This window comes from Caloenas nicobarica, chromosome 2, assembly GCF_036013445.1.
Source record: "Caloenas nicobarica isolate bCalNic1 chromosome 2, bCalNic1.hap1, whole genome shotgun sequence".
Taxonomy (NCBI): Eukaryota; Metazoa; Chordata; class Aves; order Columbiformes; family Columbidae; genus Caloenas; species Caloenas nicobarica.
Window position 1 is genome coordinate 119226262 of NC_088246.1, and position 24873 is coordinate 119251134.

General features: G+C 41.6%; 1 protein-coding gene across 1 annotated transcript; it reads left to right on the forward strand.

Annotated features, from left to right (window-relative positions):
* The first annotated feature begins 224 nt into the window (after positions 1-224).
* On the forward strand, positions 225-23761 carry LOC135985218 (desmoglein-2-like). Its single transcript, XM_065628305.1, has 15 exons — positions 225-314; positions 6736-6771; positions 7685-7819; positions 9088-9246; positions 9518-9662; positions 10819-10979; positions 11853-11987; positions 12132-12317; positions 13332-13591; positions 14472-14614; positions 15282-15509; positions 16779-17009; positions 18035-18159; positions 19304-19642; positions 21741-23761. Exons 1-15 carry the CDS (start codon positions 270-272, stop codon positions 22728-22730), a joined length of 3318 nt encoding a protein of 1105 aa, XP_065484377.1. The 5' UTR covers positions 225-269; the 3' UTR covers positions 22731-23761.
* The last annotated feature ends 1112 nt before the right edge of the window (positions 23762-24873 follow it).

The following is a 24873-nucleotide window of genomic DNA, read 5'->3' on the forward strand; positions in this document are numbered from 1 at the left end:
GCGGCGCGGAGCAGCCTCCGCGGGCTCCCGCGGGCGGAGCTCGGCGGGGCTGCGGTCGGGGCTCCCCGCCGCGGGCCGGGCGGGGCCGGGGCGTGCCGGGCGCCACCTGCCCCCTCCCGTGGCGGCGCGGCCGGCTCGGCTCCCGCCCGGCACACTCCACCCACCGGCGGCTACTTGTGCGCCCCTCGACGGGCCCGCCTCCATTTCCCCTCGCGGGCGGCCCGAGGAGGTGACCCCGTCCCGGGCAAAGCGCGGAGGAGACAGCGGCCATGTCGCGGGGCCCCGCCGCGGCGGTGCGGCTGCTGGCGCTGCTGGTGAGTCCGGGCCCCGATGGGGCGCCCCTGGCCGCGGGGGTCCCCCGGCACCGCGGCGGGGGAAGGCGCTGCTATGCCGCGGGCAGGCTGCGGGGTTGTTGCGCGGAGCTGTGCGGGACGGGGCGGGGCGAGCGCGCCCCGCGGGCGCTGAGCGGGGTCCGGAGGCGGCAGCGCTTGGCCCCCGCGCTGCGGGGTGCGTGTGCGGCCGCAGGGGACAGCTCTTCCCCTCGGGGCTTGGCAGCCCCCCGCGCCGCCGGCTGCTTGTGGCTGGGAACTGGCTTTCTCCCTTTCTTTGCATAGCAGTTTGCTAAGCCGAAGGCAGGTAAAGGTAGAAAAGCCCGATAAGAACGGTATGTCGAATGGGTGGGGTTTTTTGAGACGCCAGGAGTTACACGAACCCAGTGAAGAGATCACATTGTTGCCGACTTCATGTTCAACGTATTATCTGTATTAATAAAGTGCATTACCTTTTAGAAGGAATAGTGCCAGGAAGGAAAATGCCTCATAAAGTATGATTTAATTGAAGTCTTAATTGAAGTCTTTGTTGCCTTAGAGAAATGATACGAAATTCTTAACAATCCAGGACACTTGAAGTTTTCTCCTTACCTGCCTCCACTCTTTTTTTTAGCCATCAGCCTTTAGACATTGCATCCTATTAAATAGCTTTTCAGGCTAAAAGCAAGGACTATTTCGTAACAAACTTCAGCCAAAATGCCTAGGATTTTTTTATTTGGACCGATGCTTTCTAGGTGTTTCCACCTGTGGTACAGGAAGCTCTCCTCCATATCTGCAGCATTGTTTTTTAGCTCCTCACCTTTCCAGGCTGGCAAAATGCCTGCGGAAGTTGGGCCGCTGCTGCTCAGACAAAGGTGAGGGTGGAGACCAGGCCATGGACTGTGCCGGGGAGCTGCCAAGGAGCTGAGCAGGGTTCAGGAACGGCTTGATGCAGGGTCAGACTGACAGGTGCTGGAGACTGGGACTTTGCTCCCTGAGCTCGAGATCCTGCAAAGTCAGATTTGTTAGCTGGAGACCTGTTGCCTGGTAACTTTGATGTAGACTTCTGGTTGGCCGCAAGTCAGCCAGCAAACAGTTGACCTCTCCTCTTTGCAGCAAGCTGGGAGTTACAGTTTGGTTTGAAAATGTTTTATCTTCATTTTGCCCAAAAGAGCAGTGGGAAACGTGGAATTCTACTTGTACAAAAGTTTTCACCAATTATTTCTGTAACACCTGAAGCCACACCCTCGTCTGTTTTGGTGGGCTTGCAGTGACTCAGGACGCTGTTGGTTTTGCCTGAATAGGAAAATTATTTTTGTCAATCCTCATCATCTTTAGTCTCAGCTAAAGATGGGGCAGGGTACAGTACATAAGAGTAAACTCAGTTTGGTGCCTAAATGCCTCATTGCTCAATGGAATATTAGAGCAAATAAAGCTGTCTTAGTTGGTTTTTGTCAGAAGAGTGTGACAGTAGCCTCTGTGACAGAGAGAGAGGCACTGCTGTGTTGTGCCTTTTTTGGTTGCTTGCTTGCTCGCTTGGTTTGGGTTTTTTTCCCTTATCTGGACAAAGCCATTCATGTGGCAGAAAGTCTAGTTGCTTCTTTGAGAGCAGCAGATTAGGGTCATTTATATCTTATGGCATGCAAAGATGGCACTGATAACTTCAAAACCTTAAGGAACTACTGAAAAACAAAGCCAGTCTAAAAGTATTGTCTTCCCAAAGCATCTTCTATCTTAGAAGCATCAAGAACTATATGTTTTTCCTCTCCCTGTTTTTCTTGGAAGTATCGCATGGTCATCTGTGCTCCCTCCCTGCTGGCAGGCTCCATCCCTGTATCCTCATCCTCAGATACCTTGCAGAGGTCACAGCACCTTTCCCCATGTCCCTGTCTATGACCCTTTTCCCAGAAGGTCCGGTCATGCCGGACAGTAGTGAACCCGTAGGGCTGATCTTGGCTTGGCGCGTGTCCAGGGCACACACCCAGAGCCGTGGGCCTGCTGGGAGGGCACAGCTGTCGAGGATTATCAGACTGGGAGGTTTCCTAGTCATTTCTGAAAGGGGTGGACATGATGTCTTCAAGAGAGAAAATCTCAGAACACTTCCTACGTTTGAGTGAAAGAAGAGTTGACAGATGTATGAATCTTACTATGCGAACCAGCAAAACTTTTTTTTTTCTCTGATTGTACTTCCTTGATATTTGAGATATTAGACTTGCGGTGGGAATGATGAAATTTGGTCCAGAATACATTAGATCACTATTGTAATGTTAGAGCCAGTAGCAATTATTTTTCAAAATTCACAGAAACAAGTTAAATTTATATATATATATATATATATATATATATATATATATATATATATAATTGAGAGATTAAAAAAAAAGAAAAAGAGAAAACACACCACGATGCTTAGTTTTAGAAAGAGCAAGGGTGAGATTATTCAAAGAAGCCTAGCTTCTATTGTCAGTAACATGTTGAAACATGGTAAAAATATTTACAAGCATCTGTGCATTGATTCAACAAGGTAATATTGTTTCAAAAAGTGGGGGGGAGGACGGGCGGAACCAGTGCTATGGTGAGATATGAAAGCATGTGAGAAATACATAAGATTTAGTGTTTTATCCATCCTATTGAGCTGAAGTGGTACATAATTTTGGATGCCGGACTTTAGAATAAAGTGGATCCACCCATGAGAGACTAGAAGAAAGCAAAAAATGCAATCTAAATTCAGGAAATTCTGTTTTATGATTCTTGAAGAGTGATTCAAGATCTGAGAACTGAGAAAAGAAAGTGGGTAACATGCATAAGTTTGCAGATACATGAAGGGTAATCGAGAACAAAAGGGAATTACACTGTTTGATGACAGGATTGTCAACATGGCAAAGAGGGAGATTTGGTTTGAGAGTAAGACATCTCAGTATAGGTGTTTGAGTTTCTGTTATGGTAAATGGAGGTGCAGTGGATGCAGAGTGCACCTATTTGGTTGGATCAAACTGTGCTTTCGAAGCAAATCTCCAGACTCTGTGAATCTGATCCCTCCTGAGTGAAACTGTGTTGGGACATGCATCCATCTGCTCGTGGGTGTTCGGTCTGTGTGACCAGGCTAATTCTAGTCTGAGGTAACAACCACAAAATATGAGTTGTGTAGTGGTGGGTTCTCAGCAGCAACTACCTTGCCCAACAAATCCTCTCGTGTTGGGCTTACAAAGTAGACATAGCTACAGGCAGCGGAATCCAGAGAAAAATAGCAGATGTGAGCTGGGTTTGGCAGGAATTGAATTGCTCTCTGATGTCCTTGTCTGTATGGGCTGTATTTCTGTTGAGTATAACAGAAGTTTAGGCACTGAGTGTTCATTTAGACATGTAAATTTGTGTGCCTTAATCTGGAACTGAATCTTATCCAAACAGCAATACGAACAACTTGCAAAGAGCTAAAAAATAGAATAATAAAATTAGGATAAAAATTAACAAAAACTTTTCCATTTGTAAGATTAGCTAGGCACTGCCTTAGGTTAGCTAGTAAAGCTGGAGGACCTTCATCGCTTGTTTTTATGAACGGGCCAAACAGTTACCAGGAAGCACTTAGTGTAGTGTTAGTGTAGTCTTGCCCCAGGGCCAGGAGATGGGCTAGTAGATAACTTGGATGTTCTCTTCAGCCTGCTTCTCTAAGTATGGAAGATCTCCACTTGCCCATCCTCTTCAACACCAGGCTGACTCACTGGAGGTGCAAGATCCAAATCTCCTGACACACAGTGTACGTGAAAGATCACATTTCTAGGACTTACTGTTTCATAATGTAGCTAATACAGACACATACCTTCTTGCTTGCTCAGGTTGGATCTTTACATTATAAAATTAAGCTACATGTTCACAACCTGTCCTTTAGTCACTTCCTGACTATACATGAACATGGATTTGGGCAAGAGCAGCCTTGCACTCCCTATACATGGCAGTCACTCCCTTCTTTCCCCTGCCGTCTCACCTACTCCTGCTGCTTTCCTGTAGTATTTCATTCTATTTCTATTACTTCAGGCCTCAGGCTTTCCACTTCATTTTCTGTAATGATCCAGTTTTCTTCTGACAATACCTTCTCAGCTCTGTGTCATCAGTAAATGTCTCTTTGGTGCCAAGGCTATGATTCACATCAAATGACAGACAGAGCTTTCCTATTCATGCTAAGCCATTTAAAAGAAGGATATTAAAAAAAAATGAAATTCAGAATTCAGCACATGTTGGGTATGTGACTTTTTATTTTTCCTTGAAGAAAATGTCATTGAATAGTTCTTTACCCCTTCTTCAAAATTTTAGAACATTTAAAAATTTTCAATAGAAATGAAGGATCCCTTTATATATTAGTTCCACATGTATTTATGCATCTTGTAAATAAAATTGCCATTCTTAAACACCTTTTGTAGATATCTTAGAAGTTCCTTATGAGATTACTTGTGAACTGTAGATTGAAAAGTACAAGAGCAGAAGTATTTTTTACTGTCTTTAGCAGTAAAACAATGTTTCGAGGCTGCTTCTCTAGTAAGCAAACAAATTGATTTTTACTTTTAGTTATCTTAATGGAAGACTTTCTCTTTATAATGACTAATGGGATTTCCTTGATATGCATCTCAATGGACGACCTGTGTATTCTTGAACTTCCAACACTTTTGTTTATACTTTGGTTCTCAGGTTTCCAATACTAGGAAATTTCTTACCTTAGGCCTCTTGTCTTCATTCAGTATTGAGACGGAAACACTTTTCCCTTCAGTTTACCAGTAAGAACAAACAAGGATGTTCACAATGACATCTTGACAACTATTTCACCTTTCTAAAGAGTTGTAGCTTCTTTTGGAAAACTTTGACTATAAACCAAAATTCTTCTCTCACTCCTGCTGGTACAATTTCATTAATCATAAAAATAAATTTTAAAAAAATCCATATAACTGATAAACCCAAATAAGATTAAGAATATTAATGAAAACAACTTGGTCTAAGGTGTACTATCTTGTAGCCCTCACAATGCATATCTCTTAGGGAACTTAATTGTTTGCTGATTTTTGTATTCAGAATATATACATTGGGAAAATTGCCATTTGAGAAACAGTTTTCTTGTGCAAGTCGAAACAGCAGTCTGCTACATTGCTCAACACCATCCTCAGTGACGCTGCATTGTGTGGGAAAGAGATAACATCTTAAGAAAAAAAAAAAGAGCTGTCATTGATACAGCAATCAAGGCTGAGTCAGAGGGATGAATAGGGAGAACCCAGTCAACAGTCTGGAAACCAGTCAAAAAGAATATTAAGAAATACTCCCTGACATATCTCACTAGGAAATCACATTTTCTGTGCCTGCTTTTCCTTAGGCATTAGTATTAAAAAAAAAAAACAAAAAACAAACACCTAAGACACAAAATGTAGGTAGATGTAGTAGTTCTGAAAACAATGAGAGTGTTCTCTTCTCTGCTTATACAAAGCTCAAAAGCTCTATTTATTGATTTCACGTGTTATAATAACCTACTTCTTGTTGTTATTGTTTCCCAATGCCTACATTTATGCACTGTTTGAAGAGTTTTGTTACTTGTGGAGTCTTTCATGCAAGGAGAGTGAACGTAAGCAACAGAGTCTCTGGTAATTTTGCTGATGGCTCCAGTTCCTTCCATCTAGCATGGTGTTCAGGGACATGCATAGCTGTCCTGGGCCATCCTAGTGCATGAGGAGATGGACAGTCCCAATACTGGATGTTGACACATAAGGTTTTGTCAGAGCATGATTTACTTGCTAGTATGCATGTGTCTCTGCCTTGTTCAAGTAAGGGATGTATAAATGCCATTTATCCTCCCTGCAAGGCACTAAGTAGAGAGCTGCTTCTATCATGTACACTTCAGCAGACGTTTTCATTAGTTCTTGCTTTTAAATGTTATCCAACCTGTGTTGTTCACCTACGTGGTTGGTAACCCACCGCAGCCTGTCTAATCCATGATTTTCCCAGAAGAGGGAGCTTCTCCAGGGTGCTGCTGGCAACCAGCACTTACTTTCGTGGCAAATTCACATGGTTTTGGAATACTGAAGCATTATTTGGCACTAGAAAATTGTTGTTTAAAAATGTGCATGAAGTTTGCAATTATTTAAAAAAAAAAAAAAAAAAAGCTGAATTGCTTATTATCCGTTTCCCCCTATTAATTGCTTATTATCTGTTTCCCCCTGGAGAAAAGTGAAAAACTTCATGATTATTTAATTATAGTGTGTTTTTAATTTAAATGGTTATGGGTACATTTTTCAGAAGCTATTGTGAGTAACTAGTAAATATTAATTGACAAAGGTCAGATGTCTTCTTCCTTATGGTTTTGTTGTTCTTATGAGGTAGGTTATGTCAGTTAAGTTTTAGTACTGCTAAAGCGACATAAAATTAATCATTATTATCATAACTCTCATTGCAGATCTGTTTGAATTACGGAAATGGACTCTATGTGAAGGTAGGAAATAATGGAAAACTGCTTTTCTTTATCAGTGTCTGAAGAAGGGTTCTCTTAGCAAAGAGCAAGTGTCAAAGTCCTGCTTTACTTCAGTTGATAAATATCTTGATTTTTACCATTTTCTGCAACATGAAAGTTGTGTAATGAATAATAAAATGAAAGCCGAAATGTAAGTGAATAGATGCCTACATCCATCAAAGTGGGTGGCGTTCAACTTTGAGAAACTTCCCCTAAAATATTAAATTTGTAGATCTCTCCTTTTTAAACTCTCTGTAAATGAAATCAACTATTATTTTATGGAAGGTGTTAATTGTGGAAACATTTCCGGTTGTTAATCTAGAAGCCAACAGACACTGCAGGGACTAAGCTAGACAGAAGCACGAAGGGTGTCATGCAGATTGAGAATGAGGGGTAGTTGAGCAAGGATAGCGGAGACAGTGAATGGGTTCAATAGCTGTTGGTTGGCCTGCTTTTTCATGTACTTTGGTTCAGAGAGATGGCTGAGTATGAGGCAGTACTGGTGGGATGGCTAACAAGTTAATAAGACAGAAATGATGGTTTAAAATAGCCTTAGTGCCAAACCTCTTCCCACATCTTATGACAAGCACTTAAATCTTCCAGAACAGGTGGTTTTTTGCCAACCGCTGGTCATGGGGGCTTGCTAATGTATTTAAAGCCTGTCTTACCTAATTCTGTCTTGATGAAAAGACTAGTGTAGTTTTCCTCTTCAAACAATTTGAGGAACATGCAGCTCTTAGATTGTGGCTTGGAAGGCTAGTGTTTCTCCATGATTTTGAAGTTACTAGGTCTTGAAAAAGTAAAAGCTCTTCAGAAGTGTGGGCTACAGCAGCAATAAAGTATTTATCTGAAATGGCTCAATGTAATGTTGACGTTCAACTTTGTTTTTTCACAGGTTTATCATCAAAATGGCAGGAGTGGGATGTTGTCTCACCCCAACAGCCTGGTCAGACAGAAGCGAGAATGGACAGTCCCTCCAGCTTTCATACGGGAAGAAGAGGACAATTCCTACAGGAACCCAATTGCTAGAGTAAGCCTAGAAAAGAGATAAATACAGAATACACATAAAAATAGAGATGAAAATGTAAAATAAGGGTGTGGCTGCCCCAGGCACATGCACAAATATTTCTTGAATTTTAAAGGACTTTTGAATGTCAGTTGAAGACTGGCACATTTCCTTCTGTTTCCTTCCTTCAGCAGATTAGTTGCTCGTGCAGCCTTATTTGACTCAGTCTCTCATCTTTTCCCAGCCACCAGTTTTCATAAAACTTTTGGGAATGCAATATCTTTGAGTTTTTTCACTCCATCACCCCTACTCAGCTGTGGATGAAGTTGGCAAGCGGGTCCCAAAACTGCTGGTGGTGTTTGGGCAGAAGGATGTACATGGGGCATGATTATGTATGCCTAATTTTCTTAGGAAACAGAGCTAAAAGTAACCAAGGTGTTATCCTTTGTGCAAGAGTGATATGCGTTTGGTTCAGCACCGGTGTTGAAACCTGAATTCACCACACCTGCCACTTCAGCATATGATGTAACTGCAGATGGTAGCAGGCTGTTACCCTCTGCTTGGGCTGCACCTTGATAGTGCTGCTGGCACAACATGCATGTGCTTTTCCAGATGTTTCAGGTGTTCACTGATGGCAGAGGAAGGGTATATATAATCTCTAGTCCCTGCAGCCTCTTCTGCCTGTTCCTCTCCAGTTCTGACCTTTCTTCCTCCACCCTATCACTTCTTCACTCCTGGTCACACTTGCTAGCTTGGGTCTAATGTCCCTTAAAAAGTTGCTGTGTTTTATTTTCAGGCTTTACTCAAGTAACTTCAGTCTCCTGTGCTTAACTCGTCGTTCCAGACTCTCTCGTTTTCTTTGGTTTTGTTTTTGTTTTCTTGGTCTTTCTCATTTTATTTGCCACCATCCATCTGATCAGCCAGTTTCCTCCTTCTTCCCTCACTCCAGCTTTTCACCTTATCACAGTGGTTTTCCAGGCTTTACTTGCACTTGTATCCTATCCCACTCCTGTTGTCCAAACAGACCAAATTTTCTTCTCCCAGAGACCTCTTCACTATACGGTTCCCAGCTATTGTGCTGCCCATCATGTTCCTCGTCTCCCTGCACAAGATCCTCAGATAGAACTTGGAACTCTTCCTGCATTTGTCTCAACATCTCTACACCCAAAGGAGTGCAGGAAAATATGTGCTTAATATTTTTTTTTGTTTGTTCATTACAAAAGTATTTTATTTACATTTTTAAATGTGGTTTTATTTGCTGAACGCTATTTAATCTGTTATGCTCCTGCTAGATACATTCTGATCTTGAAGCTTCAGGGATAGTGGTGACTTACGCTATATCCGGTCAAGGAGTAACAGAACCCCCTTTTGGATTATTTGTTATCGATGGCAAGACTGGAGACCTGAACATAACGAGAAAGGTTGACAGGGAAGAGACTCCGATGCTGCTTGTAAGTTGAATAGTTACTTTTTTCTTATAGGTGCCCACCTATCCATTTTTAATTTATTTTGTTCAGATGTGTTTGCCTTAATTAGTTTTAAAGTTTCTGGATATTTGTGTGTGTGTATGCATGCTTATATTTATAAGCATATAGTATATGCTTATATAATGCTTACATTTTGTTATATGTATTATATATTTCTATATATTTTGCATATGTATTTTTATATATTACAGTCACTCATTGTATTTGCTTACTGTTTCTGTCTGTATTATTTCAGCTCAGAGGTCATGCTCAAAATAGGAATGGAGTAGATCTGGAAAAACCAATAGACCTCCCCATTAAAATTGTGGATATAAATGACAATTTTCCAGTGTTTTCACATGAAGTTTTTGTTGGTTCAATTGAAGAATTAAGTGAAGCAGGTAACATTATTTTTAGAATTTTTTTTTTTCATTTAGCTTTTCCCAACACATGCAAGGGCACAAGTGAATATGCTCTTTGCAGCAGTGTATCTGCAGTAACAAGGATGCATTTTCTTGCTTGCATAAGCCAGGTTATCCACGCCTGAATGAAAGTTTTTATTCAGGGCTAAACTGTGTGATGTGATGACAGGAAAGTGTCCACATAAAAGCAACAAGACAGCAACACTTCCTCTTATGGCATCTTTGGTCTGGTGTCAAAGCTGCCATAAATCCAGTGGCCAAAGTCTCTCAGCAGGAATTGCAGGGGAAATGCAGTTTACCTTCTGGTCTCACAATCCCAACCTAGTCAGGAGGGACTCTGCTCCACCATGCTCATGAAGAGCCCCCTTTCATCTGTGAGCTGGAGAGGTTAAGTGCGTATGGCTGTGACCTAACCCTCAAAGAATGAGTTAGTGGCAGTTTTCCTATTGATGTCAGTAAACATAAGAGCAACAGGTTATTTCCCAGAAGATAAGAAAAGCTGGAGTAAAACCACCTAATAAATACCTAACATTGCATCCCTTTCAACGTCATGATAGTCTGAAGAAACAAATTACTGACCATCTGCTTGGGTGAGATTGAATTCCCTCAGCTCTCTTTCAGGTCAGTAGCAGCCATATGGTAATTGCTTCTTTACCTGAATTCCAACTAATATTCAAACTTGGGCACTGGACCCTGAGGTACACCTTTTCCCAGAGGACAAAATCCTGTGCCATGAGTTGTAAGGGAGTTGCGCCATGGGGACCACCATGTATTTTGAGTGAAGCTGTTGGGAAATGCAACTTGTTCAAAAACTGTTTCTTTCTTCTCTATATGGTATCTACAGTTTTCTGACAGAATTTTTTGAGAATTCAACCTGTTGTGTAATTCTACTGCATTGATTTCTATGAGTTATAGACATGGTGATACAGTCTTTCTGTTTGCTAGAAGATATACTTTTAACAGGTATTATTTGGATTTTAGGAATGCTTCTTCAGGTCTATTCATTAAAAAAGGCAAGAGCATCAAAAAATTGTGTGGTGCATCTGACAACAGTCCCCTAATCTGTTGAATTACAGTAAAATTACTTGGCAGTAGATGTCAGTGTAAACATACTATATTTTGGTTTGTTTTCCAGGTACCATTGTAATGAGGATAAATGCAACAGATGCAGATGAACCAAATAACCTAAATTCCAAAATTGCCTACAGGATCATTTCCCAAAGCCCTAGTGCTGCATTCAGTATGAAGAAGGATACTGGTGAGGTTCGAGTGGCAACAATAAACCTTGACAGAGAGGTAAAAAACCTCCCAACTTTTGTCTATTAACAGTGGTCTTCTGATACCTGTTGTGTCACCTCCAGCTCCGCCTACCAAGTTGGAGAGCTGGGCCTCCTCTTACCTTCCTTCACCTTCCTTAGGAATGAAGCCTTGTCTGGCTGGTGCATGGTTTTCAGGGGTTGGGGAGAGAGGTGGGGGGTGACAGGATCAAGGTTGTATTTCCCCTGTCACCTCTCTAGCACAACACCAGCCCCTTGGCTGTTGATTTCTGTCCCTCCCATGCATCCAGGGCAGCAGTCAATGAAACAAGGGGTCATTTCTCTGTGCTGGAGAGCATATGGCAAAGACAACCCAGATCACCATCTGCAGAGCTTCTGCCTACATCTAGATTTTTGTAGCCTTCTGTGCAAATCATGGTGGAAAGAGATAGGATGGATGCTGCGGTGAAACACCATTGAAAGCCACATACTACCAGCAACTTTACCTGTGCTTGCATGAATTTTCACTGGCCAGCAGATGGTGATCTGGCTGTTAGCTTTGCAGATGAGAGCAACATCTCTGCCTTCAGCCCTGTGCTGACATGCAGGTATTGCTGGTCCCTGTCCCTGGTTTTGGCCAGATTTTTTTTTTTTTTTTTTTTTTTATTTTTTTTTTATTTTGCCATGCAAGGACAGCTTAGCTCTTTGTGGGGGAGGTGGAAAAGTCCCAAATCTTTTTTAAAGCCTCAGTTCTACTCCAGCAGAGCCTGTCAAGGTAGTTGTGTGTGAGATTCACTACTAGCTAGAGAGAAGCTATAATTGGCCACAAGGGGGGTTACCAAAATGTAATAGATGTAACACAGCAAAGGAAGTTTTTAGCCAAGTTTAAACACTTGTTTTCTTATCGTGGCAGGCACATAGTAGCTATTCTTTGGTGGTGGAAGCGAAAGACCGTGGCGATGAACCAGGTGGGAATACTGCAACATGTTCCTTAGAAATCAAGATTTTGGATGTCAATGACAATGTGCCTGTGGTTGAAAGTCATGCAGTAAGTACATTTCTGACAATATTTGGCACATTCCTACACCTGGCAGTATCCCATTGCTTAATATAAGGTTGTGCAAACTTTCTTGCACTGGTGAAATGAGGTAAATCGTGACATCTTTTTAAGAAGGGTGTTTTTTGATTGCAGTTTGAAGTAAGCATTGAAGAAAACAGAGCAAATGTGGAAATTTTGCGGATAAAAGTATTTGACAAAGATGAAGAGTTCTCTGATAACTGGCTGGCAAACTTTTCCTTTGTTTCTGGTAATGAAGGCGGCTTTTTTCATATAGTAACAGATAAAAAAACAAATGAAGGAATTTTGACTCTTGTGAAGGTTAGTGTATTCTTTAGAGAGTCTTCTTTAAATATTAGAATAATTTATTCCCTTTAAATTGATATACAAATTATTTATATTCAGTCAGTATGTAAACTTTAAATTTACATGGTGAACACTCCTCCTTTGCCATATTCTTTGTTGGTGTATTCAATAATTCCATGCAAAATAATAATTTTGTCCAGTTTACCATTTACATTCTGTGTGATCTCGAATATACCTAGTGGGGCAGAAGTTCCCAACTTTCCTTGTCATTGTGTGACAGTGCTAACACATATGCTGTAAACTTTCCAATGTTTTTGCTGTCCTTGCTGGCCTCAGTTTAAATTTCTTTATTTACCATGGTCACAGATAATGTTGCAGGCAACATCTACTCCATGAGCAATGGTCCACACACTTATTTTATGTATTTCCATAAATTCAAATTATGAAAATATTTTCCATAATTTGACATCTCTATTTTATGAATTTCGTTCCTCTTTAGCCCACAAAAATTGAAGATTCATAGTGCCCTAAGCACCTGTTTTCTTTTTTTTTTTTTTCCCACTCTGGTTTCCTTATCTGAAAACTGATAATTGTTAAAAAAAAAAAAATCGTTAAGTAAATGATTGGTTAAAAAAAATAAAAATATAATGGAAGAGCAAAGTAATATTGAGCACTGATTCTTGAATGTAAAAACAGAATGTGTGGGTTGGACTCATTGCACCTGCCTCATATTAGTTTAAATTCAATAACATAAAGGCATAGCTATCATGCAATCCATTAAAAATAAGAAGAGTAATGTTCCTTGTGTAATTCTAAAGAATTGAAGCATTATGTATTGAGGTATTGAAACTAACATGTTAACCAACAGTTCTTCTTTGCACTGTAGCATCCTTATTTAAATAAGGATGCTACAGTGTTATTTAAATAGTATTATTTAAATATTAAATGTATTAATGTTGTTTGGATAACAGATTCTGTCAAATTCTAAGTGGGGTTTTTTGTTGTGTTTTGTTTTTTTAATTGCTCTAGGAACTGGATTATGAACAAATGCAAAGCCTAAACTTGGGCATTGTTGTTACAAACAAAGCAGAGTTCCACAAGTCAATTAAATACACTTATAAAGCACAAACAATTCCAATCAGCGTTAGTGTGATTAATGTGTGGGAAGGCCCTATCTTCCCTGGTGGCACAAAAATTATTGAAGCAAGTGAGAAACTGCAGATCGGACAGATTATTGGACAATATCAAGCCTATGATGAAGACATGGGTAAAGCAGCAGTTAACATTAAGTAAGAATCTTTTTATAATCATCATAATTGAGTATGTCAGAAATCACATCTTACTATAAAAATGTGTATAATGAACTGAAATAATTTAAGAGACAATAGTTTTCTACTATGCATAATTCACACCTAGAACAACATTGTTATCTTCATCTTCATTATTCTATTATGCAGGAAATAGCTGATGTGAAAATCCTACTTGTTTTGTTTATATGGTGAGACATAAGTGTTTGTGCTGAAGTTGTCTGTGCTTGCACACTGTTTGTCATGATTGTCTACTTTTGGAAGTAGATTTACTTGTCTGACTTCATCACTTGCAGAAATGTTAGGAAAAAATACACAGAAACATCTAGCGATCAGACAGAAGGGATGTGAAGTAGATAAGCCTGGGGCTGTGTGTTTAGATTTTGAATTGCAGCTCTTCAGCTAAAACACTGAATCACCACGGTGGCTTTTGCAAGTGGTACAGACCAGCAGAGGTCCATACCCAGAGGTGGACCCCTCTCCCCTACACCTGTAATACCATCTCTCCTGGGTGGTGGCTGCTCAGCTTTTGCTGGGAGCAGGGATGGAGGGGAGGAGGACAATGACCAGCAGCGCAGCTCCTGCTCTTGCTCCGGTTTCATTCCCTGGGTCTACTTTTCATAATGCCTCCACACCTAAATCCTGGCTCTAAAGGGCAAAACAGGTTTCAGCACTCAGGGTAGGTTTATAATCTTAGGTTTATGGTTGAAACCAGTTCCAGTGGCAGGAGAATGAAACCACAGACCTAGGGATGTGGGCTCTGCTTTAAACGAAGAGTAAACATACTGTGAAGCTGCTTTTTCCGCTGATGATTGTTTTCCTCATTATAAACATGTACATCTTTATCTGCAATTTTAATCAGATACTTGAAAGGAAGCGACATAGCAAACTGGATCACAATAAACTCACAGACAGGTGAAATCCAACTTTCCCAAAATCTCGATTACGAATCGTCTTATGTAGTAAATGGTACCTACACATTCACCATGTTGGGTGTAACTACTGGTAAGTTGAGAGGATTTTGTTTTCACACTGATTGGTTTGTTTAGGGTTTAGTTTGCCTTTCTACAACTGAAGTTGGTTTAACCTTCCTATCTTTAACTGCATAAAAGTGAGGCACATAGTAAAGTTTCCTGTAGGCTCTGTATTTGGAGGAGAGACATGGGCAACTCATTAAAACAGGATGAACCTTTGAATGGATTCCTAAGGTGCCCCTTTCTCTTCTTTGACTAGACGGAGGTGAACTTTTTGTAAAAGTTTTGCAAAGACCTAGTCTAGTAGGAACATCCCTTGTCCAGGTGGAAATTGCCAGTATGCTAATCAATAGACTTCAGAGTCCTAAGTTTTCTTGAATGCTAAGCAAGAAAGACTCCCTGAACTTCTTGTGTATCTAATTAGAATTCTCCTTTTACAATCTGCATGTTACTATGTAACCATACACAGGATATGCTTTTTTTAAAAATTAAAACAGTAAAACCAGATTGCTTTCAGGAGAACTTTATCAATATGTTTATTAACATTAGGAATGAAATATTGCTCCCATAAGCTCCAGGGAGAGCTCTTTCAACTTATTTTAGCAATGTTTGTGTTTTGGAAAATATTAAGTTTTATTTAAAGATGCAAGTTTTTCACTTTTCAAATTAATTTAATTTTTCGTATTTTAAAACCTTAGCTGCTCCTATGAAAACAATCACAGGCACAGTCGTTGTTCAAGTTAAAGATGAGAATGATAACTGCCCAGTTCTTGTGAACCCCGTGCAGACTGTGTGTTCAGATGCAAAATCAGTTGATGTTACAGCTCGTGATTTGGATGGTTACCCATACAGTGATCCCTTCAGCTTTACTGTCATTGATGAGCCAGAAGGAACAGCAAAAAAATGGATAATTGCAACCAGAAATGGTAAGAAAATATATTTTTAGTTACTTTCAGTTCTTTGGAGTCGTAGTGTTTTAATTTGTTAATTCCAATCAAACTGACAGTTTGGCTGATCCAGACTGGAAAAAAGCCCATGTATATGGAGTCGGGTATGAAGACACATCACTCACATTCTGCTAATGGATATAAAAGCACAGTCATGTCTTCTGGGGCCTGTCACCTTCCCTCAGTTGAACCATCTTCACCTAGCGTGATGACCCAATATGTGGTGACCAGGATTTAATGGGTAATGCTGGGATTAAGCCATTCTCATCTTCCTACAAAAAGCATACAGTGATGGAGGATGCTTTTTGTTAAAACAGCTTTGGGGATATGGTAATACTGGCTGCAGTTGTTCTGACTTAACAAATCAACCTGTCTGCATAGTAGGCCTTGAAAAGGGGAAATACAATGTAATCTAAGATTGTCTAGCATAGTAGGAACAAAAATAAGTCATAAATCATAAGTAATTTTAATGAGTATTTCAAAATGAGATTAAAATTTTCTTCTTATGTTTCCATTCATATAAGCCTAGGAAATGCCTGAAGGAAGCTCTTCAGGTAGATCAAAGGCACCAGAAAACATTTCTTCTTCCCAGATTAATTATTCTGTCCTCTATTGATCCTATAGCATAACACTGCAAAGCAATCAGCAGAGTCATCCTAATGTTTAGGTTTAAGACCAAGAAGGAATCTTCTGACCTTTCCTCACCCCACTTGCAGCCAGACTAGCAGTAATTGTAGGGGTCACAGCTCTTTCCCAGCTGGTAACATCATCTGGGCATCTCTTGTCTAGTTGTGTCCCTGACATGACACAGCCACAGGACTGAGTGGCATGCTCGCTCCCTCGTCTCTCCTTGTGGCCTATAACATGTTAATCTCCTAAAGACTGAAGCTGGTTTTTTTATTAATTCAGCCTCTGGCTGTGTGGATGATGTGAAGGTTAACACTACGTTGGCAGCTGGGCTGTATTCCATGATGCGTCTCTGCTGGGATGAAACTCTTCGCAATTACCTGAGACTGGAAGTGAGCATGGCTGCTTTGTTACCAGCACGAATTACTTGACAAAAATAAGAACACATATGCTCTAGCAGCAGCTAATTAAACTTAATTCCATTGCATTAGCTGGACTTAATTGGAGGGGGCCTGTTGGGGAGCTGTGAAGGTTTTATTTCCCTTAGTTTATAGGAGTCAGCTTTCTCTCAACTCATTTCTTGTTGGTCTTTTCTTTTCCCCCCTTCCTTTTCTGCCTCAGGCACCAGCATACAGCTGATACCACAATACCTGAAGATAGGAAAAACTGAAGTTCCCGTCCTAGTAAAGGATTTCCAAGGGTTGAGCTGTGATAAAGCACAATCTCTGCAACTGACTGTTTGTAAGTGTGCGGATGGTGGCGTATGCAGAGACAAAGCTAGTGGCATTCCACCAGTGCGTCTGGGACCGGGAGCGATTGCGCTGATCATCTTGGCATTTTTACTTTTGCTGCGTAAGTAATCGTTTCATGTTATCTCAGAAGCACTGTAAATATGGCCTGCAAGGCATCAGGGAAGAAACGGTCCAGCTCCCAGGTTTTATCATGTTGATATAGTCTGTGTAAACTCCTAGTCTGTGTGAAGTCATGGCAAATCCCCGACTAATTTTGGTAACATCAACATTTATCCCTCAAAGGATTTCAAGCTGTGCATTTTAATATATACAACTTTAATATTTGTTTATAGCACTGTAGATAACAGGTGGAGAATCAGTAAGGAATCCTTTCAGTGTTTCCCACACCTCCCCATGTGAACCCTAATTCTTCCTAGTCAAATCTCAGCGCCCTCTCCACTCTCTTCTCCCTCACTGCAGACCCAGCTCTGGGGCCTTGCTCTGAGCAGCACGTGTTGTTCTTTGGTAAGACAAAATAGATGCTTGAAAATAAGAGAAAAATTTTTGCTGTCAGGGAATGGCCATGTGTACCAATGCTGTGTTTAAAATGGCGATATTTAATTGCTTGTACTGATAGCAGTCTAGCTATGGCAAAACAAAGTTCATGCCACACGAATACGCTCTGCTCCTGAAAGTGGATTGTTTTGAGTTCCCAGGCAACGCTCTAGATGTGTCACAGGAGTGGTGAGGTGGAATTTGCATGACACCATGTCATTATCTAGTAGTAAAAGGACGGGGAGAGTTAGAAGTGCTGAGGTTGTACAGTGATATTTAGGACTTGGTTTCGGTATATGAGATCTTCGATAGAAGCATGGCTATATTCATGTGTGGTCATCTACAGGATTGAAGCCCTGACAGGTTAATTGTTAGTTTACTCTCTAGGAAACCACCCTGGCGTATGTTTCTAGGAAATACCTTGAATATTTGGGAACATGTCTTCAGTCTTTATGAGCCCTCATTCTGATCACTAGCTCACTAAAGATATGTTTTGGTATGAGAGCTGACCAAACTGCAGTTCTGGCTTCTTTTAGCATGCTTTAACCCTAATCATCACATAGTTAATGGCAAATTTCTATTTCCCCATAGTTATACCTCTGTTACTGCTGCTGTGTCCCTGCGGTTCAGGAGCGAAGGGGTTTGCTGCGATACCCGACTACAGCGAAGAGATGTTGCGTCAGTGGAACAGCGAAGGGGCAGCTCCCCAGGAGAAGGCACGTATCCCTAATAGCATTTCTCTTTGATTTCAATCCAAGCGTTCACTTTGACACTTGGCTTCTCTTCCACATTATGGGCTGGTGTTTCAGGACTGTACAGCAGATTTTAACCACACATGAACATTAATTAAAATTAACCCTGTGAGGCTCAGGGAAGGATGCACGGAAGATGAATTCCACCAGCAGCCCTAGAAACACCAGCCACAGTGTTTGAATCCCAAAGTTAAAGGAAAGCAATCAAGCAAATATTGATGATATCTGAGCAAGAGACAGGAGTGTGGGAAAAGTATTGATGCTGTAAAGCATGAAGCATTTGCATTTGCATTTGCAAGCCTGGAATGTTCTGTGCTCCTCTGGGAGCATGGTAAAGCAGTAAAAGAATGTGTTATAAAGCTTAGCTTGTAGTTTAAAGTTTCAGGTTGCATTTTAAATGACTTCCCTGTGTATTTGGCTTCTTAAACAGAGTAAATTCTTTAAAAAAAAAAAAAAGGGCAGAAAAAAGTGCAAATCTGCAGAGGGAACAGTGAATGCCAAAAGAAGTTTGCCCTTTCTTGTTATGCTACAAACCCCAGTTTTCAAAAAAAAGCCCATGACACTGGCATGCTTTTGCACAATAACAAAGAAACAGAAGTAAGGTTAAAGACTTGATTTCGGGCCAATGATTACACCAAATTCTTGGTAAAAGACAATTAACAGGGAAGCCAAACTGCTAGAAAAGGAGAAAAAAAGCACCATAGAGGCAGCAGGCAGTGCATACTCCCCTACTTTGTGTCTGGAGAAAGCTAGGCAGAGTCTGTCTTGGAAAAGCTGAGCTCCCTGGAGTTTTGCAAGTCTTTTTCGGTGTTTGTGGTTTCTTTTTTTTTTTTTCTTTTTCCCACTTTCACTCCCAGCCCTTTTGAGTTTCACTAAAATGATCTGTAGAAACATTTCTATGATCCTCCTTGGGAACACAGTTGTGGAAGCTGCACCCTGTTTCAGGAGGCCCTTTACTCTTTGCAGCAACATGTATAAGTGCGAATTCAAACAAGTCATAAGGCTGCACCCTCCCAGGTCCCACCCAGCCCCGCTGCTGGTTTGGTGAGTTCCATGTGCTAGACCGTGCAGCTTTCATGTTGCATCCTAATCTGTGTTATTTATGTAGACGATGCTAAGCCTCATTCCATCCACTGGACTGGGGAGCGCAGGAGCAGTGGCTGGCGGAGCAGCAACAGCAGCAGCAGCAGGAATGAGCGGAGAGGAAACTGCAACAGGAGGAGGCAGCTCTGCCTCTCATGTAAGAGAGCAGCACATCGCTGACACCAAGGAAAGATGGGAAGACCAAAGGCATCTCCTTTCTGGTGCTGAATATGGAGCCATGGCAGCCAGAGGGGCTGAAGGCCTGGCAGGTATTGAAGGCAAGACAGTGCTGGCTGGAGGAGGAGTCGCAGTGGGGGTGGCAGGAGCCATGAATGAAGAATTTTTGAGAGACTACTTCACTGATGTAAGCATATGACCTGAGAATAACGATATTTTGATACTTACACTTGGTGTTGTGAAATGCTGTTCATGTTATTACAAGCACAGATGAGTAGATACGGGTATACAAACAGTCCTGATACAGTGATCAATGTTGTGTGCATGTGGAGTTGGGAGCATTAAGAATTTTTGGGTTAGACTCACCTGTGGGACAATGCTCAGTCTTGTAGCACTGGGTGCTTACAAGGTGTCCCACAGCAAGACCGTTTTCTCGAGGGAGGTACATTGGAATGGGATCCAGAATATTCAGCAATGACCAAGGAGCCCCTTGCCCAGGAAGAAGCCATTAGAAAGACTATGTGATATAAATCTCAGGGATTAAGCACATTAAACTGGCCTATAGGGAGGCACCTGTGACTCATCATGAGTCACAGCTACAAACTTTATAATGGAGCAGGTTTTTGAAAGATAAGCTGTAGATGTCAAACGGTAGAGGGTGGGTCTGCGTTTTCAAAGTAGATGATGAAGTAAGTGGTGTTGGACTTGTCTATTTGCCCAGTAGTCTGAGTAAAGGGCCATTCATCAGAAGCATATGAGGCACATGTTGCGTTCTCCTTTCTGACTTTTTTATCTGAGTGACTTAACCATTGACCAACAGGCTATTCCTGCTCCTTGGAGCTATTCCTCTTTGCATAATGCAAATTGTTAGTCCTCAGACTGGTGAGTTCCTTATAGTAAAAGTTTCACTTCTATATGCCAGGGGATGTACGGGTTGTCCATCACCTTTACAAATAAAACATCTTCACACTCTGTAGCTGGCTGATGATGCAGTTCTTCAGGGAAGGAGCTGTGCAGCTTTACTAGTACCACTCAGGCCAGGAAAGGATTTGAACTCAAAACACTTGTGTGCTTCCTGAGTGCTCTGGCTACTGGTCTGCTGGGTGAACAGATGCAACAGCAGCAATTCTGCTTTCTTTCCACTCTTCGTGCTTCCTAACATTAAGACAAACTTTAAGCATAGCTGCCTGCTGTAGTCCTTCAGGAGGGCTTCATAAAGGTCATACTAGAATAACCTTTACAACTTTGGGGAGGCTAAAATATCTCAGATTACAGGAAAGAAAAAAAAAAAAAAAAAGACAAATTACCAAACAAAGTAGTTCCAGATGTATGTTGATTTTTGTAGAAGCATCCCAGGTAATGTGCCTCCTTCCAGGATCAAATGTAGTTAAACATACAGAGTCAATTTGCGTCTGGATATATACCACATTACACAGATGCCTGAGCTAATATGCACTGCAGAACTTCAAATGTGGCAGACAAGTGGTTCTCTGCACAAGCTAGCAACCGCATTAGGTAAAGCTGGTTCAGCAGGCCCAGAGGATTTGGCTGTCTGCACTCCCTGGAACGGGAGCTGCTGCAAGCATGTACACTGGTATTTGTGCTATCACCAGCAGCACCTCCATTGCGGACACTGCTTTCAGGCTGAGCTGGCCCTGCAGGCACTACAGTCAGAACCTGTGAGCATTCCTTGTTGCAAAGTGGCCTGCACAGAGCCTAAACATTTATATGCTGAACTATGTTTCCATACTTATTAAGCTATTTAACTTTGTGATTTTTCTCCTGTTGGGCTCCATGGGTGTGATCCTGCAGACTATGCTAGTGAAAAGGGCCATGGCAAGTAATGACACGTCAGCATGTACTCATTAAATCTGTGTTTAAATGTTAGGATACTCATAGGTGTGGTTTTGGCACTCTCCCACAAACACCTAGTTAGAGGTAAAGTCCATTCACTGAACCAAAATAAAAGCAATCTCTTTTGTGAAGATGGAGCAGTGTCACAAATGGCAAAATTCTGGGTAGGAATAGCAGGATGTGGTGATAGTACCCAAGGTTTTCAATTTAATCTCAAATGTTTATTTTCATCAAGTGTACTGTCAAGTTCAGACTAGCTTCAAAGAACAAAAGCCCTTTTAGGTACTGCCCCTGCTTGGTTGACGGTTTCTGTGGGTTCAGTTAAATTTTCTTATTTTAACCTTTTAGACCGAGCATTACTGATTTTCAAATTTATTAAGTCTAGAGCTGAAATTAATGAATTTTTCCTTGCTTTTGTTTTCTGTCTGTAGAAAGCTGTCTCTTTTGCGGATGAAGACGAAGCCCAAGCTGCAAACGACTGTCTCCTGGTTTATTCCCAGGGAGAGTCAGGCTCGCCCCACGGCTCCATCGGCTGCTGCAGCTTTATTGATGGTGATCTTGATGACCATTTTCTTGATGATTTAGGAGACAAATTTAAGACTCTAGCAGAAATATGCATAGGCAGACACATCGACATGAAAGATGGTAGCTCCAGGAATGAATCAGGTTTCGGTCTTAGTGACACAAAGTCACAGTTCTTAGATCAGCAAAATGCTTCCAGCTCCGAACAAGCCTTTGCCTCAGGCAGGTGCTTCCAGCCCGTGGGCAGTGGCACAGAAGACACCATGTCCAAGGAGGTGGTCACGGAAACAACCTTTGCATCCCACTCTGGGCAACGTGAGGTCCAGCCTCTTCCCACTGCCCATGCGGAGACCAATTTCACCATGACGGAAACATCCTACTCTGCGGGGGCTCCTGCCCGCTCAGCCACTGTCTTTCTAGACCCAAAGTTTAAGGAGAACATAGTGGTGACAGAAAGAGTCCTGGCACCCGCGTCGAGCTTGCAGGGTATGGTGGAAATCCCTGATTTGCCACATGGAAGTAATCTGGTGGTTACAGAGAGAATGGCGAAGACGGAGGGCGCTGGGTCAGGAGCCCTATTGGGTCAGGATCTCCCTGACTCCCAGTACGTCGTGGTGAGGGAGCGGGAGAGGGTGCTTGTGCCCGCTGCAGAGCAGGGCTTGCTTAGCTTCCCCACTTCGGCAGAGGGTCGCAGCGTGGTGGTGACAGCCTCGGGGACACAGAGCAGAGCCGAACAGGCAGCAGGTGCTGGCTGGGGAAGCCAAGAGCACATATTGATCACAGACTCCCTGCGTAACCCGGTGGGCTCCAACATTGAAGGGCCACCTCCTGCCAGTGCCACACTGAGCAAGTCTTCCAGGGTCACCAAGTACAGCACAGTGCAGTACACTCGCTCGTAGCCTGGGCCCTGGCAGGGACGGCAGTGTCCAGCACCCTTGTGCCAGCATGTGTCTCGCCTTGGGCTTTTTCTTGAGACCTGGGTTTGCTGGAGCTTTCAGAATGACATGGACTTGCTTGCAGTAGCTTGTATAAATAAGGATTGTGACCAAGAAGCTAGTAAGTAAATCTGCTGTTATTATGCAACATTGGCAGTAATGCTTTTGAAGTGGGAAGATGTAGGAAATATTTTTTTTCTTTGTTTTCTATTTTTGTAATTGCTTTTCATTGTTTGGTTAGTGTAATAATACCACATAACCACAGCTGCATAATTGTAGGAAAGCAGAAAAAAAATCTAAACTGTACTGATGGATAGTAGCATACAAAGCACAAGTTAGCTTTTCTGAACTGCTGGTTGGCGTATATGTACTGAATTCACCCCTAAGAGGCACCAATGTCTCATTGCATGTTTGTCATCTGTTACTTTCTGGGCCAGGGCAGTTCTTCCTGAGCCACAGCTGCAGATCTCTGCACCTTGGTGAATTGGTAAGAAATCTCTCCTGCCTGAGAAGGCCAAGCCATCAAAGCCTGTGCATCCTCAGGGATCCTGGAGGGATATCGTAACTTTGGGTTATCAACACTTGTACCTTAAGCAATCAGTACTTACATATTAGCACAGGAGTTAAAGAGAGCAAGTAGTAAAAAAGGTGAGAACTGCAATTCTTTTGGTACTTTGATGTAAAAATTCCATTACTTGGTGTGGGTCTAGGCTGACTTGGACAAGTAAGCATTTATATCACATAAATTTTTTACTGGATCCCAATTTGTCCTTTAATGATGTATGAGAAACAGCCAAAACTGACCTTAGCTTCAGAGCCAAAGATTCAGTCAGTGGCTTTACAAGCAGAGTTTACAGCCCTCTGACATCTGTAGGATCTGATTTGCAAGTGCAATTAACTGAGTGATTTTAATTCTGTCTGTGAACTCACAGATACAAGCATAGAAGTGCAGCCTGATGTGTGTGTGTGTGTGTGTCTGTGTGTTTGTGTCTGTGTGTGTGAGGTTCTGCTGGCTCCAGGACCAGAGCTCAGGTGGCCTGTGTGGTGCCGTATAATGGCAACTTTCCTTAGCTCTGACAAGACAAGAGAAAACTGCCTGTAGTTGTACAACACTTTACTTTACTTTCCATGAAATGTATGTGGTAAAAAGCAGAAGACAGTACTGCGCTGTTTGGCACCGTGTATATATGCATATGTAAATATTTATTTGTATGCAATTTGAAACATTTAAAAGTTAATTTTATAGAGAAAAATTGCCATACACTCCTTTATGTTTTGTCAGAGTATAAAGTAGTATTTTGGATTAGGTATCAGTACTGTGTTTATCAGCAAGCTGCTCATATGTGTCTGTAAAGCCCATGCACCTACAGAGCTTTCTGGTTGTCTCCATCTCTCTTGGAGTTTTCCTGCAGCTGCAGTGTTGTGTTATATGTTTTGCCTTTGACTAGAAGTGCTTTCAGTGTATTTGATTTGAGTGATAAGCAATTAAAGTTGATTCAAAAATATAAACATAAAAAGTAGGAACTATGGCTTTGATGAACTTGGTGCATCTTGACAGACAGGCATATTACGTGGAGGAGTGCTTCCAGGCAAATCAAACTACTTACTTTCTTGGACCTGCTGGTTATTTATCTTTTAAACTTCATTTTTAAAGTACATGTATTTACTTTTAAGCATGCATGCAGTTTTAAGTGGTAACCACTTTTTCATGCAGTTAGAGGGAGTGAACTTTTTTCTGAATTTTTAATGGAGTATTTTTGTGGTTTTATGCAATCTTAAAATAAAGAACTCTACTGTATTTTTTTTTATTATTATTCTTCATTCAGTTTTAAGATAGCTACCCTGGTGAAAACACTGGCTTTCCTATTGCAAATGAAAGCTTAAAGATAGAATGAGGACTGGGATTTCCCAAACAGCCTGAAGGAATATCTGAAAGACTCAAGTGTAATAAAAGCTGGCATCCTGCTGGTTTACAGATGATGAAAGAAATGTGAATTCTACCTGCTGGTTAAGCACGCTAAATTTTGTAAGAACTTGATGCAAGACAACAGCATCTCATCCACAGATTTACTGGGCTTTGAGTCAAACTCTTCTAATCAGTTTATAC